Here is a 12,525-nt window from a genome sequence, read left to right on the forward strand (position 1 = left end):
AATACTCAACGCAAACACAGATTTTCCCCACTCTTTTATGTTTTCAAAACAAATAACTGAACATATTCTCAATATCATGATCTCCCCAAATTTCATGCACTCCCAACAGCCGAGCTGATGACAGATAATATGAATTGTGCTGATAGGTTAGCCCCCGATATTGAAATGTGTCCTGATCATGAAAAAGAATCAAGCTTTTTGATGACATTATCAGGTAGGGGTCATGGACGCCCCATCCGCAGTCCATCAATATACGTTGCCAAACCAATGTTAGTCGGAATTGAAATGGTCACCAGTTCAGATGAAAGATCATCAACCTCAAATTTATTTTAGCAACATATACCTTGTTATATGGAGTAGCAAACATTAAATAATTACTGATTTTAACATTTAATACAATGCAATACATTCAGCAGATTTCAGTGAAACATTAGCATCTGTAGGTAGCTTTTTATTACCATTTTCATTTCAGGCAACCAGACCTGCAAAAGAAAAGAAAAATATTAGATATTCCACAAAAACTCCCTAAATTGTATGCGCCTTGTGCATTAATGAGGTATATTTAGATTCTAACACAAAACCATTTAATTGATGTTTAACAATCCCCAGGTTGGACTTCCGGGTGCGGCGATGACCAGCTGAGTCGCACGTTTCGGCAGCTCCCTGTGAAACGGACTTTTGGGCTCTTGATAGGAGCCCCAACGGCAATTTTGACGGCTAAAAACACTGTGCGGTAAACCAGAAGGGAATCCCCCCTGGATACGGATGGAAAAAGGAGGAGAGAGTGGCCAGATTGCAGTGGATCCTTTAGAACAGCGGCAAGGAAGGCAAGCAAAAACCAAGATGGCGTCGGAAGGTGGCGGTTTAACATGGGGCCCTGAACAACAAGAGTTCTTGAAATGCTGTGTGGAAGAGATCAAAAAGGAAATGAAGAAAGAGCTGTTGGCCCCGATACTACAGGCGATCGAAGGGCTAAAGGAGGAACAAAAGACCCAGGAGCGGGAGCTTCGGGTCGTGAAGGCAAAGGCAGCCGAGAATGAGGACGATATACAGGGCCTGGTGGTGAAGACGGAGACGCAGGAGGCACATCAGAAACGATGTGTGGAAAGGTTGGAGGCACTGGAAAACAACGCAAGGAAGAACAACCTGAGGATTCTTGGTCTTCCTGAAGGTGTGGAGGGAGCGGACGTCGGGGCACATGTGAGCACGATGCTGCACTCGTTAATGGGAGCGGAGGCCCCGGCGGGTCCGTTGGAGGTGGAGGGAGCATACCGAGTGATGGCGCGAGGACCGAGAGCAGGAGAAATTCCCAGAGCCATAGTGGTGAGATTCCTCCGTTTTAAGGATAGAGAAATGGCCCTTAGATGGGCGAAGAAAACTCGGAGCAGTAAATGGGAGAACGCGGTGATCCGCGTTTATCAAGACTGGAGTGCGGAGGTGGCGAGAAGGAGGGCGAGCTTTAATCGGGCCAAGGCGGTGCTTCATAAAAAGAAGATAAAATTTGGAATGCTGCAACCGGCAAGACTGTGGGTCACATATCGAGGGAGGCACCACTACTTTGAGACGGCGGATGAAGCGTGGACTTTTATTGTGGAAGAAAAACTGGAATGAGCGGGTTATTAAAAAGAACGTTCGAACAAAGTGGTGGGGCGAATGTGGGGGGCAAAGAGGGGTTTTATGTACTAATCCTGCGATGTGGTAACTTTTCTCTCTCCCACAGGTGGTGATGGGGGGAGGAGGGGAGGTGGAGGAGATGGGCATTGGCCATTGGGGGCGGGGCCAAGGGAGAAGCGCGGGCTTGGTTCCCGCGCTATGATAATCATGGCGGGAATAGAGAAGCAGGAAGGAGGGGGCGTCGCCCGGTGCGAGCCGAGGTCACGGGGGGAAGCCGAGGTCAGCCAGAGTTTGCTGACTTCTGGGAGCAACATGGGGGGAGTAATTACGCTAGCGGGGGATCTAGCGGGGGGTGGGGGAGGGGTGGGAGGGGGGAATTACTGGGTTGCTGCTGCTGGGGAGAGGGGGGAGCTGGTATGGGAGAGGATGGGCGGGGGGGCACCGCCTGGGGGAGATACAGCTGCGTGGGAACCGGGTGAGGAGCTGGAAAAAGGTGATGGCTAATCGACAAGGGGGGGGGGGGGGGGGGGGGGGGGGGGGGAAGCCCCCCAACTCGGCTGATCACGTGGAACGTGAGAGGGCTGAACGGGCCGATAAAGAGGGCACGGGTACTCGCACACCTTAAGAAACTTAAGGCAGATGTGGTTATGTTACAGGAAGCGCACCTGAAACTGATAGACCAGGTTAGGCTGCGCAAAGGATGGGTGGGGCAGGTGTTCCATTCGGGGCTAGATGCGAAAAACAGGGGGGTGGCTATATTAGTGGGGAAGCGGGTAATGTTCGAGGCAAAGACTATAGTGGCGGATAACGGGGGCAGATACGTGATGGTGAGTGGCAAACTACAGGGGGAGACGGTGGTTTTGGTAAACGTATATGCCCCGAACTGGGATGATGCCAATTTTATGAGGTGGATGCTAGGACGCATTCCGGACCTAGAGATGGGAAAGCTGATAAAGGGGGGAGATTTTAATACGGTGTTGGAACCAGGGCTGGATAGGTCGAAGTCCAGGACTGGAAGGAGGCCGGCAGCAGCCAAGGTACTTAAAGATTTTATGGAGTAGATGGGAGGTGTAGACCCGTGGAGATTAAGGAGTTCTCGTTTTTCTCCTATGTCCATAAAGTCTACTCGCGAATAGACTTTTTTGTGCTGGGTAGGGCATTGATCCCGAAGGTGAGGGGAACGGAGTATACGGCTATAGCCATTTCGGATCACGCTCCACACTGGGTGGACTTGGAGATAGGGGAGGAAACAGGAGGGCGCCCACCCTGGAGAATGGACATGGGACTAATGGCAGATGAGGGGGTGTGTCTAAGGGTGAGGGGGTGCATTGAAAAGTACTTGGAACTCAATGATAATGGGGAGGTCCAGGTGGGAGTGGTCTGGGAGGCGTTGAAGGCGGTGGTTAGAGGGGAGCTGATATCAATAAGGGCACATAAAGGGAAGCAGGAGAGTAAGGAACGGGAGCGGTTGCTGCAAGAACTTTTGAGGGTGGACAGACAATATGCGGAAGCACCGGAGGAGGGACTGTACAGGGAAAGGCAAAGGCTACATGTAGAATTTGACTTGCTGACTACAGGCACTGCAGAGGCACAATGGAGGAAGGCACAGGGTGTACAGTACGAATATGGGGAGAAGGCGAGCAGGTTGCTGGCACACCAATTGAGGAAAAGGGGAGCAGCGAGGGAAATAGGGGGAGTGAGGGATGAGGAAGGAGAGATGGAGCGGGGAGCGGAGAGAGTGAATGGAGTGTTCAAGACATTTTATAAAAAATTATATGAAGCTCAACCCCCGGATGGGAGGGAGAGAATGATGGGCTTCTTGGATCGGCTGGAATTTCCCAAGGTGGAAGAGCAGGAAAGGGTGGGACTGGGAGCACAGATCGAGGTAGAAGAAGTGGTGAAAGGAATTAGGAGCATGCAGGCGGGAAAGGCCCCGGGACCGGATGGATTCCCAGTCGAATTCTATAGAAAATATGTGGACTTGCTCGCCCCGGTACTGACGAGGACCTTTAATGAGGCAAAGGAAAGGTGACAACTGCCCCCGACTATGTCTGAAGCAACGATATCGCTTCTCTTAAAGAAGGAAAGGACCCGCTACAATGCGGGTCCTATAGACCTATTTCCCTCCTAAATGTAGATGCCAAGGTCCTGGCCAAGGTAATGGCAATGAGAATAGAGGAATGTGTCCCGGGGGTGGTCCACGAGGACCAAACTGGGTTTGTGAAGGGGAGACAGCTGAACACGAATATACGGAGGTTGTTAGGGGTAAAGATGATGGCCCCACCAGAGGGAGAAACGGAGATAGTAGTGGCGATCGATGCCTAGAAAGCATTTGACAGAGTGGAGTGGGATTATTTGTGGGAGGTGTTGAGGAGATTTGGTTTTGGAGAGGGGTATGTTAGATGGGTGCAGCTGTTGTATAGGGCCCCAGTGGCGAGCGTGGTCACGAATGGACGGGGATCTGCATATTTTCGGCTCCACAGAGGGACAAGGCAGGGATGCCCTCTGTCCCCATTATTGTTTGCACTGGCGATTGAGCCCCTGGCGATAGCGTTGAGGGGTTCCAAGAAGTGGAGGGGAGTACTTAGGGGAGGAGAAGAGCACCGGGTATCTTTGTATGCGGACGATTTGCTACTATACGTGGCGGACCCGGCGGAGGGGATGCCAGAAATAATGCGGATACTTGGGGAGTTTGGGGATTTTTCAGGGTATAAATTGAACATGGGGAAAAGTGAGTTGTTTGTGGTGCATCCAGGGGAGCAGAGTAGAGAAATAAAGGACCTACCGTTGAGGAAGGTAACAAGGGACTTTCGTTACCTGGGGATCCAGATAGCTAAGAATTGGGGCACATTGCATAGGTTAAATTTAACGCGGTTGGTGGAACAGATGGAGGAGGATTTCAAGAGATGGGATATGGTATCCCTGTCAATGGCAGGGAGGGTGCAGGCGGTTAAGATGGTGGTCCTCCCGAGATTCCTCTTTGTGTTTCAGTGCCTCCCGGTGGTGATCACGAAGGCTTTTTTTAAAAGGATTGAAAAGAGCATCATGGGTTTTGTGTGGGCCGGGAAGACCCCGAGAGTGAGGAAGGGATTCTTACAGCGTAGCAGGGATAGGGGGGGGCTGGCACTACCGAGCCTAAGTGAGTACTATTGGGCCGCTAATATTTCAATGGTGAGTAAGTGGATGGGAGAGGAGGAGGGAGCGGCGTGGAAGAGATTAGAGAGGGCGTCCTGTAGGGGGACTAGCCTACAGGCTATGGTGACAGCCCCATTGCCGTTCTCACCGAGGAACTACACCACAAGCCCGGTGGTGGTGGCTACACTGAAGATTTGGGGACAGTGGAGACGGCATAGGGGAAAGACTGGAGCCTTGGGGGGGTCCCCGATAAGAAACAACCATAGGTTTGCCCCGGGGGGAATGGATGGGGGATATGGAATGTGGCAAAGAGCAGGAATAACGCAACTGAAAGATCTGTTTGTGGATGGGAAGTTCGCGAGTCTGGGAGCGCTGACCGAGAAATATGGGTTGCCCCAAGGGAATGCATTCAGGTATATGCAACTGAGGGCTTTTGCGAGGCAACAGGTGAGGGAATTCCCGCAGCTCCCGACACAAGAGGTGCAGGACAGAGTGATCTCAAAGACATGAGTGGGGGATGGTAAGGTGTCAGATATATATAGGGAAATGAGGGACGAAGGGGAGACTATGGTAGATGAACTAAAAGGGAAATGGGAAGAAGAGCTGGGGGAGGAGATCGAGGAGGGGCTGTGGGCAGATGCCCTAAGCAGGGTAAACTCGTCGTCCTCGTGTGCCAGGCTAAGCCTGATTCAGTTTAAGGTATTACACAGGGCACATATGACTGGAGCACGGCTCAGTAAATTTTTTGGGGTGGAGGATAGGTGTGCGAGGTGCTCGAGAAGCCCAGCGAATCATACCCATATGTTTTGGTCATGCCCGGCACTACAGGGGTTTTGGATGGGGGTGACAAAGGTGCTTTCAAAAGTAGTAGGAGTCCGGGTCGAACCAAGCTGGGGGTTGGCTATATTTGGGGTTGCACAAGAGCCGGGAGTGCAGGAGGCGAGAGAGGCCGATGTTTTGGCTTTTGCGTCCCTAGTAGCCCGGCGCAGGATATTGCTAATGTGGAAAGAAGCCAAGCCCCCGGGGGTGGAGACCTGGATTAGTGACATGGCGGGGTTTATAAAGCTAGAGCGGATTAAGTTCGTCCTAAGGGGGTCGGCTCAAGGGTTCACCAGGCGGTGGCAACCGTTCGTCGAATATCTCGCAGAAAGATAGACGGAATGGGAAAAAGAAGGCAGCAGCAGCAGCCCAGGATCGGGGGGGGGGGGGGGGGGGGGGGGGGGGGGGGGGGGGGGGGGGGGAGGAGGAACCAGAAGGACTCTCAGGGTTGTTAATATATACTGTATAGTATGTATAGGTCGTTGCTACAGATAATTATATATTGGACTGTTAAATTATATTTTATTCATTTTTTGTTTATAAAATAGGTCATTGTTATTTGTGTTGTTATAATATTGTGTAAAGGATGCACAATGTACTGTGTTGGTTGACCAAAAATTTTCAATAAAATATTTAATTAAAAAAAAAAAATCCCCAGGTTAAGGTAGAGACAACCATCAAAAGACTCGGACATAGGAACAGAAAAGTGCATTCAATTATTTTTTTAAAATTAGATGACCAGCTGAGGACACTGAATACCGTACCCTACTTTCTAATATGTCAATTCATGAGGTGCTGTTAATTACAAGAGTGTGACATTTATACATGGAGGAAAAAAGACAAGAGTTCAGATACAAAATTTGTCTGCAAAATCAAAAGCAGAGAGGACCAAGGTCTGGAGTTTCCACTAGGTTGTGCTGTTCTCTCCAAAGCATTTCACCTGAAATTGGCCAATCCAGCACACTAAAGATTGAGGAATTTCAGGTGCAAATCACATCCAATAGCAATCAAGTTTCTGTCAGCTTTTGTGCTAGAAGTTGGTCCATCTTACAAAACCGGTCACACCCCAAATTGTCAGTGAGTTTCCACTAACTGCCCCTCTTTGCAGGACTTCAAAGAGGCTCTTAAAAGTCAGCTTACTTTTAGGTACAAGGAAGTTAATAGGCAAGTTTGAAAAGCATTTGAAGATTTTTTTTTAAATTTACCAAGAAACTGACTATTGGCCAATGTAACTAGAAGGTTCTGTCCAGTTTTTAAAAGTTATTTTCTGCTATTTTCAATCTAGATACTTACAGATGGTGGACTAGACACTGATTAAAATAATGCTTATTATTATGATGAACCCATTTTCAGCCGCAGTCATCAAAATGCACCAAGTTATCATTCAAATATTTATATTATCTATACATAATATATAAAGGAATATTATTTTACAGCAAAAATGTATATTTGATCTCACACTTGACCTGATTCTGCTGGTTCATAGCAGATTTGTATGTCCATCGTTATGCAAATAGTGGAAGTTAAATTTGAGGGAAAGAAATCCTTCACAAAGATGAAATCTGTGTATGGACCACTGATTGTCTATATGTGCATCTGAATAAGTTGTGTTACTACCTGCTAAAGTTGCTGCACTGTACAGCAATAACAAGTTGAAAATTAACAGTCCACTCAGCTATCATAAGTAGTGCAGGAGGAAATCTTCAGACACTAAATCATGTTTGTGCAGAAAAAAGTAGAGTGGTGATCCATTTAAAAAGGTCCTCACCACCATTTTTAATTTATTTATTCTCGTTCTTATCTTTGTTGGTTTGCAGCTGTTTCACAAAACAGTCCTTTTTGTTTGTTTGTTTTATATTTTGGGGCCCATGAGGTCATTTTTGAGTTTTAGCAAAGTTTTCTTTTATAAATTTAGGAGCAATTTAGCTTGGCCAATCCACCTACCCTGCATATCTCTGTGTTGTGGGGGCAAAACCCACGCAAACACGGGGAGAATGTGCAAACTCCACATGGACAGTGACCCAGAGCCGGGATCGAACCTGGGACCTCAATGCCGTAAGGCAGCAGTGCTATCCACTGTGCCACCGTGTTGCCAGAGTTTTAGCAAAGTTAGCAGTGGCTTCAATTCTATAGTCATTAAATTCCTATATTTGTGTTTTCATGTCACTCTCCTCTGCAAACGAAATGCTACACAAGTCCAGGCTTTAAAATAAAATATTTCAAAGATGACAGCACCAGCCTGTGCTAGAAAGCATTTTGTAATCAATATGTTAATGTTAAGACACAACAGCACCCAATGTATTGCGACAAAACATTTATTCTTAATTTTGAAGCCAGTCAGACGTGATATTGTATACTGATATTCTTCTTTTATAAGTTTTTAAACACTCAGTATATTTAGGTTAACAGAATGGATGTTGTATTTTTAATAATCTGGCTCCCTCCATCAGCAATTTTCACTCATTTCTCACTAGCATTACTGCTTGACATGACAGACTGTTGGTAGAAAGGTTGCATCATTTCCTGATGGAAATAGGCAGTACATTAATATATTTCATATTTAGATTTAAGTTGTGTAAAAAGTTAGGCCTCCAAAATATACCACTTTCATCTTGGAATAAGTAAAATCTTCACTGGCAAATGTTCTAGGTTTGCACCTATGATTTGAAAAATGCATATACTAAATCGCACAAGTCAACTTGGTCTACCCACATGCTACATACAGCATGCTACATTACTTAAAATGGGTTGGTCAGTTAGCTGTTAATTATGGAAGAGGGTGCAAAGAGTAATTATGTTATACTCTTACACTTCTTGAGGGTAGATTTTTTGACAGTGCAAATTATTGTAATGCTACACCCTCAGACAGCCAATTGTGCTAGTTCTGGTACATGAACAAACATAATATTAATAGCAAACATGTATGTAACACTGAGATTTGCAGTGCGGATAGCAGGCATAAGCATAGATGGGTTAGGAACACAATGTTTATAGGTGACTAAAATCCTGAGGGAGCTTCAATAATTACTTTTTGATAATTAACATAAAAGGTATTTTGTTTTTATACTGCATGCTGACTAATCTATTGGTTAGCAGTAGAATCATTACATTTACGATGCCATTATCTCTGAAATATAGAGACACATTGCGCCATATGAGACATTTTCACCTTTGTGCCTTCACAAGTGCACATTTGATTTTAACCTTTCACAACTTTCTCATCCTTGTAGTTCAGACACAAAATACTATTAATTAACATGAAAGTCACAACCATTTTATCAAACTGCAAAAAAAAGTACAAAAAGCTCAAAGTATCTGAACTATGCATAAGATTTTAAAACCTGAATTGAAAAAAAACACAGCTTCACGTTTAAGTTGATCATACTTTGTGAAATTATTTACCTTTTAACTTCCAACCCAATATTATCCACACAAAAGAATTTTACGATTACCTCTTTTTCACAGTTTGAGCTGATGTTTAGCATGGCCATTGGGCTGTTAGGTGCACTGCTTCCAGTTCCTGGAGGCATGGCATGATCACTTGGTTGGTTAGAACAGGGCATGCTTAAGGCTTGGTTTGACAGCTTGTTGCCCAAGGTGGTTGACAGATACTGCTTTACCTGCTGCCTTTGGGCTTGCTGAATGTGGTATTTGGTTGGATTTTCAAGGTGGGTTTGCACCTACATGTAGAACAGAATTTTTAAAAAAGTGTCAATCTTATGTTTTTAATTGTTGCTATAATTAAAACAACATAATGCACAGTGTAACAAAAGCTTGAGTATCATTTTGAAGTTCTTCGTGTCAAAGAAGTGAGACTCTCTTGTGAACAAATAAAATAATAGAAAGCATCCAAAATGGTAACTTAAATACAAGATCACTTCCCTTATAAAAAGTGTTGCAATAAACTGCAGAGTGTTTGCTTTTGTGCAAGATTTTAGGAGAGCATCACACATTGAAAGTTTACTGTAGTTGAACTACTATGAGGTTGCAAAGCTGTGTGGCAGATCTACGATTTTACTGATTTTCTAAGCTCTCAATGGGATAACAAAAAGTCTTTAAACTACGAAGCCATATAATTTCCACAATGGCGAAGCCAATTTCCGCATATTAAATTATAAAATTAATTTACACTATAATTCAATCGAAAACATATTTGCTGATAATTTACTTGCAAGCAGCTGTTTAGCATTAATAAGCAGCTCTTTCAGATTCCTACAGACTATTTATAACTTTTGGAAGTCTTAATGCTGATTTCAGAAATGGTAATGTCTGCAACGGAAACCACCCAAAAGTTACATTTAGAAGACAATCAGGTCATCACATTTCTTTTAGCAATGAAATAAGATGAGGTGTTGTTTTAACAAACAACCAAATGAAATGACCTAAATACTGGTCAATCACAGTACATTACTGCAAAACTTACCTGATAATGATTAAGCTCCAACATCTCAAATATGATGAAACATTTACCAGTGTTTTAAAGTAAATGAACCAATAAATGTTAGGAGTGCAACTACAATTGCTCCACTCAAGGACATTGGTAGCTGTCGACTATGATTCAAATATGGTTTCCCAGTGGCCTAGATAAAGTGGCATCAAAACCACTGGTCTTATAAAAAAAAGCTCCCTTAATTAGTTATGCATATAAAGACATCAACAGCATACAGAAGAAGCTTTCAAGATGCTATGGTAGTTAGCCATATAAATAAAAATTATTTGCCATTAGCTGTTTTACACAGCTTTGACGTCACTGATTTTTATGCATAAAATGGGTTCTTTCATGGGGAGATTATGATTTTTTGACTGATAATTGCTCCAAGGCTAATTCATTTTTCGTTCCAGTCCCAACATTAGAAGTGGAAAAGTGAACAAAGTTCACAAAGAAGCCTTTTTACAGCGTGAAAGTGCTGTAATTGAGTAAGTTATGGAGAGATCTAAATGTGATGAGAAATGCACAAATAGATATGCAAATATCTTTGTTAAGTCTTTTATTTCTCCTTTTACTTTGTTAAGCCCATTTTCCTTAGTTTCTCCTTTCATTACAAGCTCTCTGTTGGTGGGTAGGCGATATAATCTGAGGTGTGGATTTTGCCAGCGCTCAGTACTGTGGCGTATGTATGGTGAGCTAGACAACATCAGTTTTTCTTTCTGTCTAAAAAAGCCTTGCTTCTCTCTATCGATCCACCTTAAATCTCCGTTCTGAACTGGCAAATAGAGAATTAACCAGCTAAGACAGATGAGCAACAATAATCTAAGTCACCGGCACTTGTACAGCTTGAAGCACTGACCATCTGATTAGGAAACAACAAGGTTCATCATTTTTATTAAAATGCTTTACAGTCGAGCTTCCGGTGGCGACATGGAGGTGGAGGTCGCACATTGGGTGGCTCCCGCTAGAGCTTTCATTCTTTTGGCCCTTTTCACCCAGTTTTAGGGGTATATTTTATATGAACATTCTCCAGTAAAGTTGTGGTAATCAGAGGATGTCAAAAATGCAACAGAAGAATACGGCATGAAAAGGAACGGGCGCTAGTCTGCCTGCGAGCTCGATTTTGGTGCGGAGTACTGTGGGAGGAAAGATGGCGGGGGCAAGCTCGCCGGGTGGGGCTGGGCCTATTATGGTGGTCACACAGGCCGAGATGATGGTGGTGGAATTTGAGCAGCATTTTGAGCGGCATGAAAAGGAAACGATATGTTGACCCTGATAAATGAGGCTCTTGGAAAGATATAGACGCCAGTGTCGAAAGGGGGGAGGAAGCATTGTCGCGGCACAGCAACCAGATCGCCTCAATGGCAGAGGAGCTGCGGAAGGTGGAGGAAAGTAAGAAAGGGCTGAGAGCCAAAGTAGAGGACCTGGAGAACAGGTCACAGCAGCAGCATCTTTGGATCGTGGGACCGCCTAAGGGGCTGGGGGGCTGGAGGCTGATCGAGGACTTTTCTGAGATGGTCGCAAAGTTGTTGGGGGAGGAGGAGAACACCTTCATTTTTGAGCTGGATGGGGCTCATTGGTCGCTCCGACAAAGCCAAGGCGAATGATCCCCCAAGAGCTGTAATAGTTTGTTTTCATAGCTATCAGATGAAAGTGAAGGTCTTGAGATGGACCAAGCAGAATCTAAAGTGAGGTGTGAAAGCACCTGGTATTCGTATATACCAGGACGTCACGTTGGCACAGGCAAGAGGGCGGGCAGGCGGCCTTTAACAGGGTGAAGGCAGCGCTTTACAAGAGTAATCTGTTCGGGGTGGTCTACCCGGCGAAGTTGAGAGGTACGGATAACTCGAGGACTATTACTTTGAGACGGCAGGGGAGGGCTGGTGGCGTTCGGGAGGGCTGAGGGATTGGGACTAAAACGGAGTTTAGATTTTGTTTTACTATGTTGTGATTGGGGACGGTAGGATAATGTTTGGGGTTTATCATGTTTGGATGGTTTAGAAGGGCTGGATGTGGGGGAGGGCTCTTTTGTTTTCATGTGGAGGGGAGGGGGACACATCAATTAATTTTAGGTGGGGATTTAATTACAGTGTTGCCCCCGAAGATAGATCAGTCCAAGCCGTGCTTTTTGACCCCTTCGGGGAGGCGAGGGTGTTGACAGCGTTTATGAAGGAGATGGGGGAGTGGACCCATGGCGGTTCTTACATCCAGGGGGCAAAGAGTATTCCTTTTTTGCCAGTGTATAATGTAGACTCGAGGATTGTCTTCTTTGTTATGGGGAGGTCGATGTAGTCAGGGGTGAGGAAAACTGAATACTCGGTGATTGTCATTTCCTATCACGCTCTGCACTTGGTGGATGTGGTCTTGGAGAAGAGGCCTGCACAGAGGCCGGAGTGAAGGTTGGATGTGGGGCTGCTTGCAGATCCGGGTTTTTGTGTGAAGATGGCAAAGGTGATTGACGATGATGTGGCGTTTAAGAAGAATGTGGAGGTCTTGCTGTCGGTGATTTGGGAGGCGCTGAAGGCGGT

The 12,525-nt window shown here is 45.4% G+C and overlaps 1 protein-coding gene across 5 annotated transcripts in view; it reads right to left on the bottom strand.

The window, feature by feature from the left end:
- mitfa (melanocyte inducing transcription factor a) overlaps positions 1-12,525 on the bottom strand; it is a 458,194-nt gene that overhangs the window by 46,350 nt on the left and 399,319 nt on the right. For 4 of the 5 annotated variants that reach the window (XM_072472269.1, XM_072472272.1, XM_072472270.1 and 1 more), the window contains 2 exons: positions 9,021-9,248; positions 459-482 (listed from right to left, as the gene is read on the bottom strand). In XM_072472269.1, coding sequence (XP_072328370.1) covers positions 459-482; positions 9,021-9,248 — 252 coding nt within the window. Of the gene's footprint in view, positions 1-458; positions 483-9,020; positions 9,249-9,991; positions 10,042-12,525 lie in introns of those variants that run through there. The other variant, XM_072472273.1, reaches the window with a different exon arrangement.

This window comes from Scyliorhinus torazame, chromosome 13, assembly GCF_047496885.1.
Source record: "Scyliorhinus torazame isolate Kashiwa2021f chromosome 13, sScyTor2.1, whole genome shotgun sequence".
NCBI classification, from domain to species: Eukaryota; Metazoa; Chordata; class Chondrichthyes; order Carcharhiniformes; family Scyliorhinidae; genus Scyliorhinus; species Scyliorhinus torazame.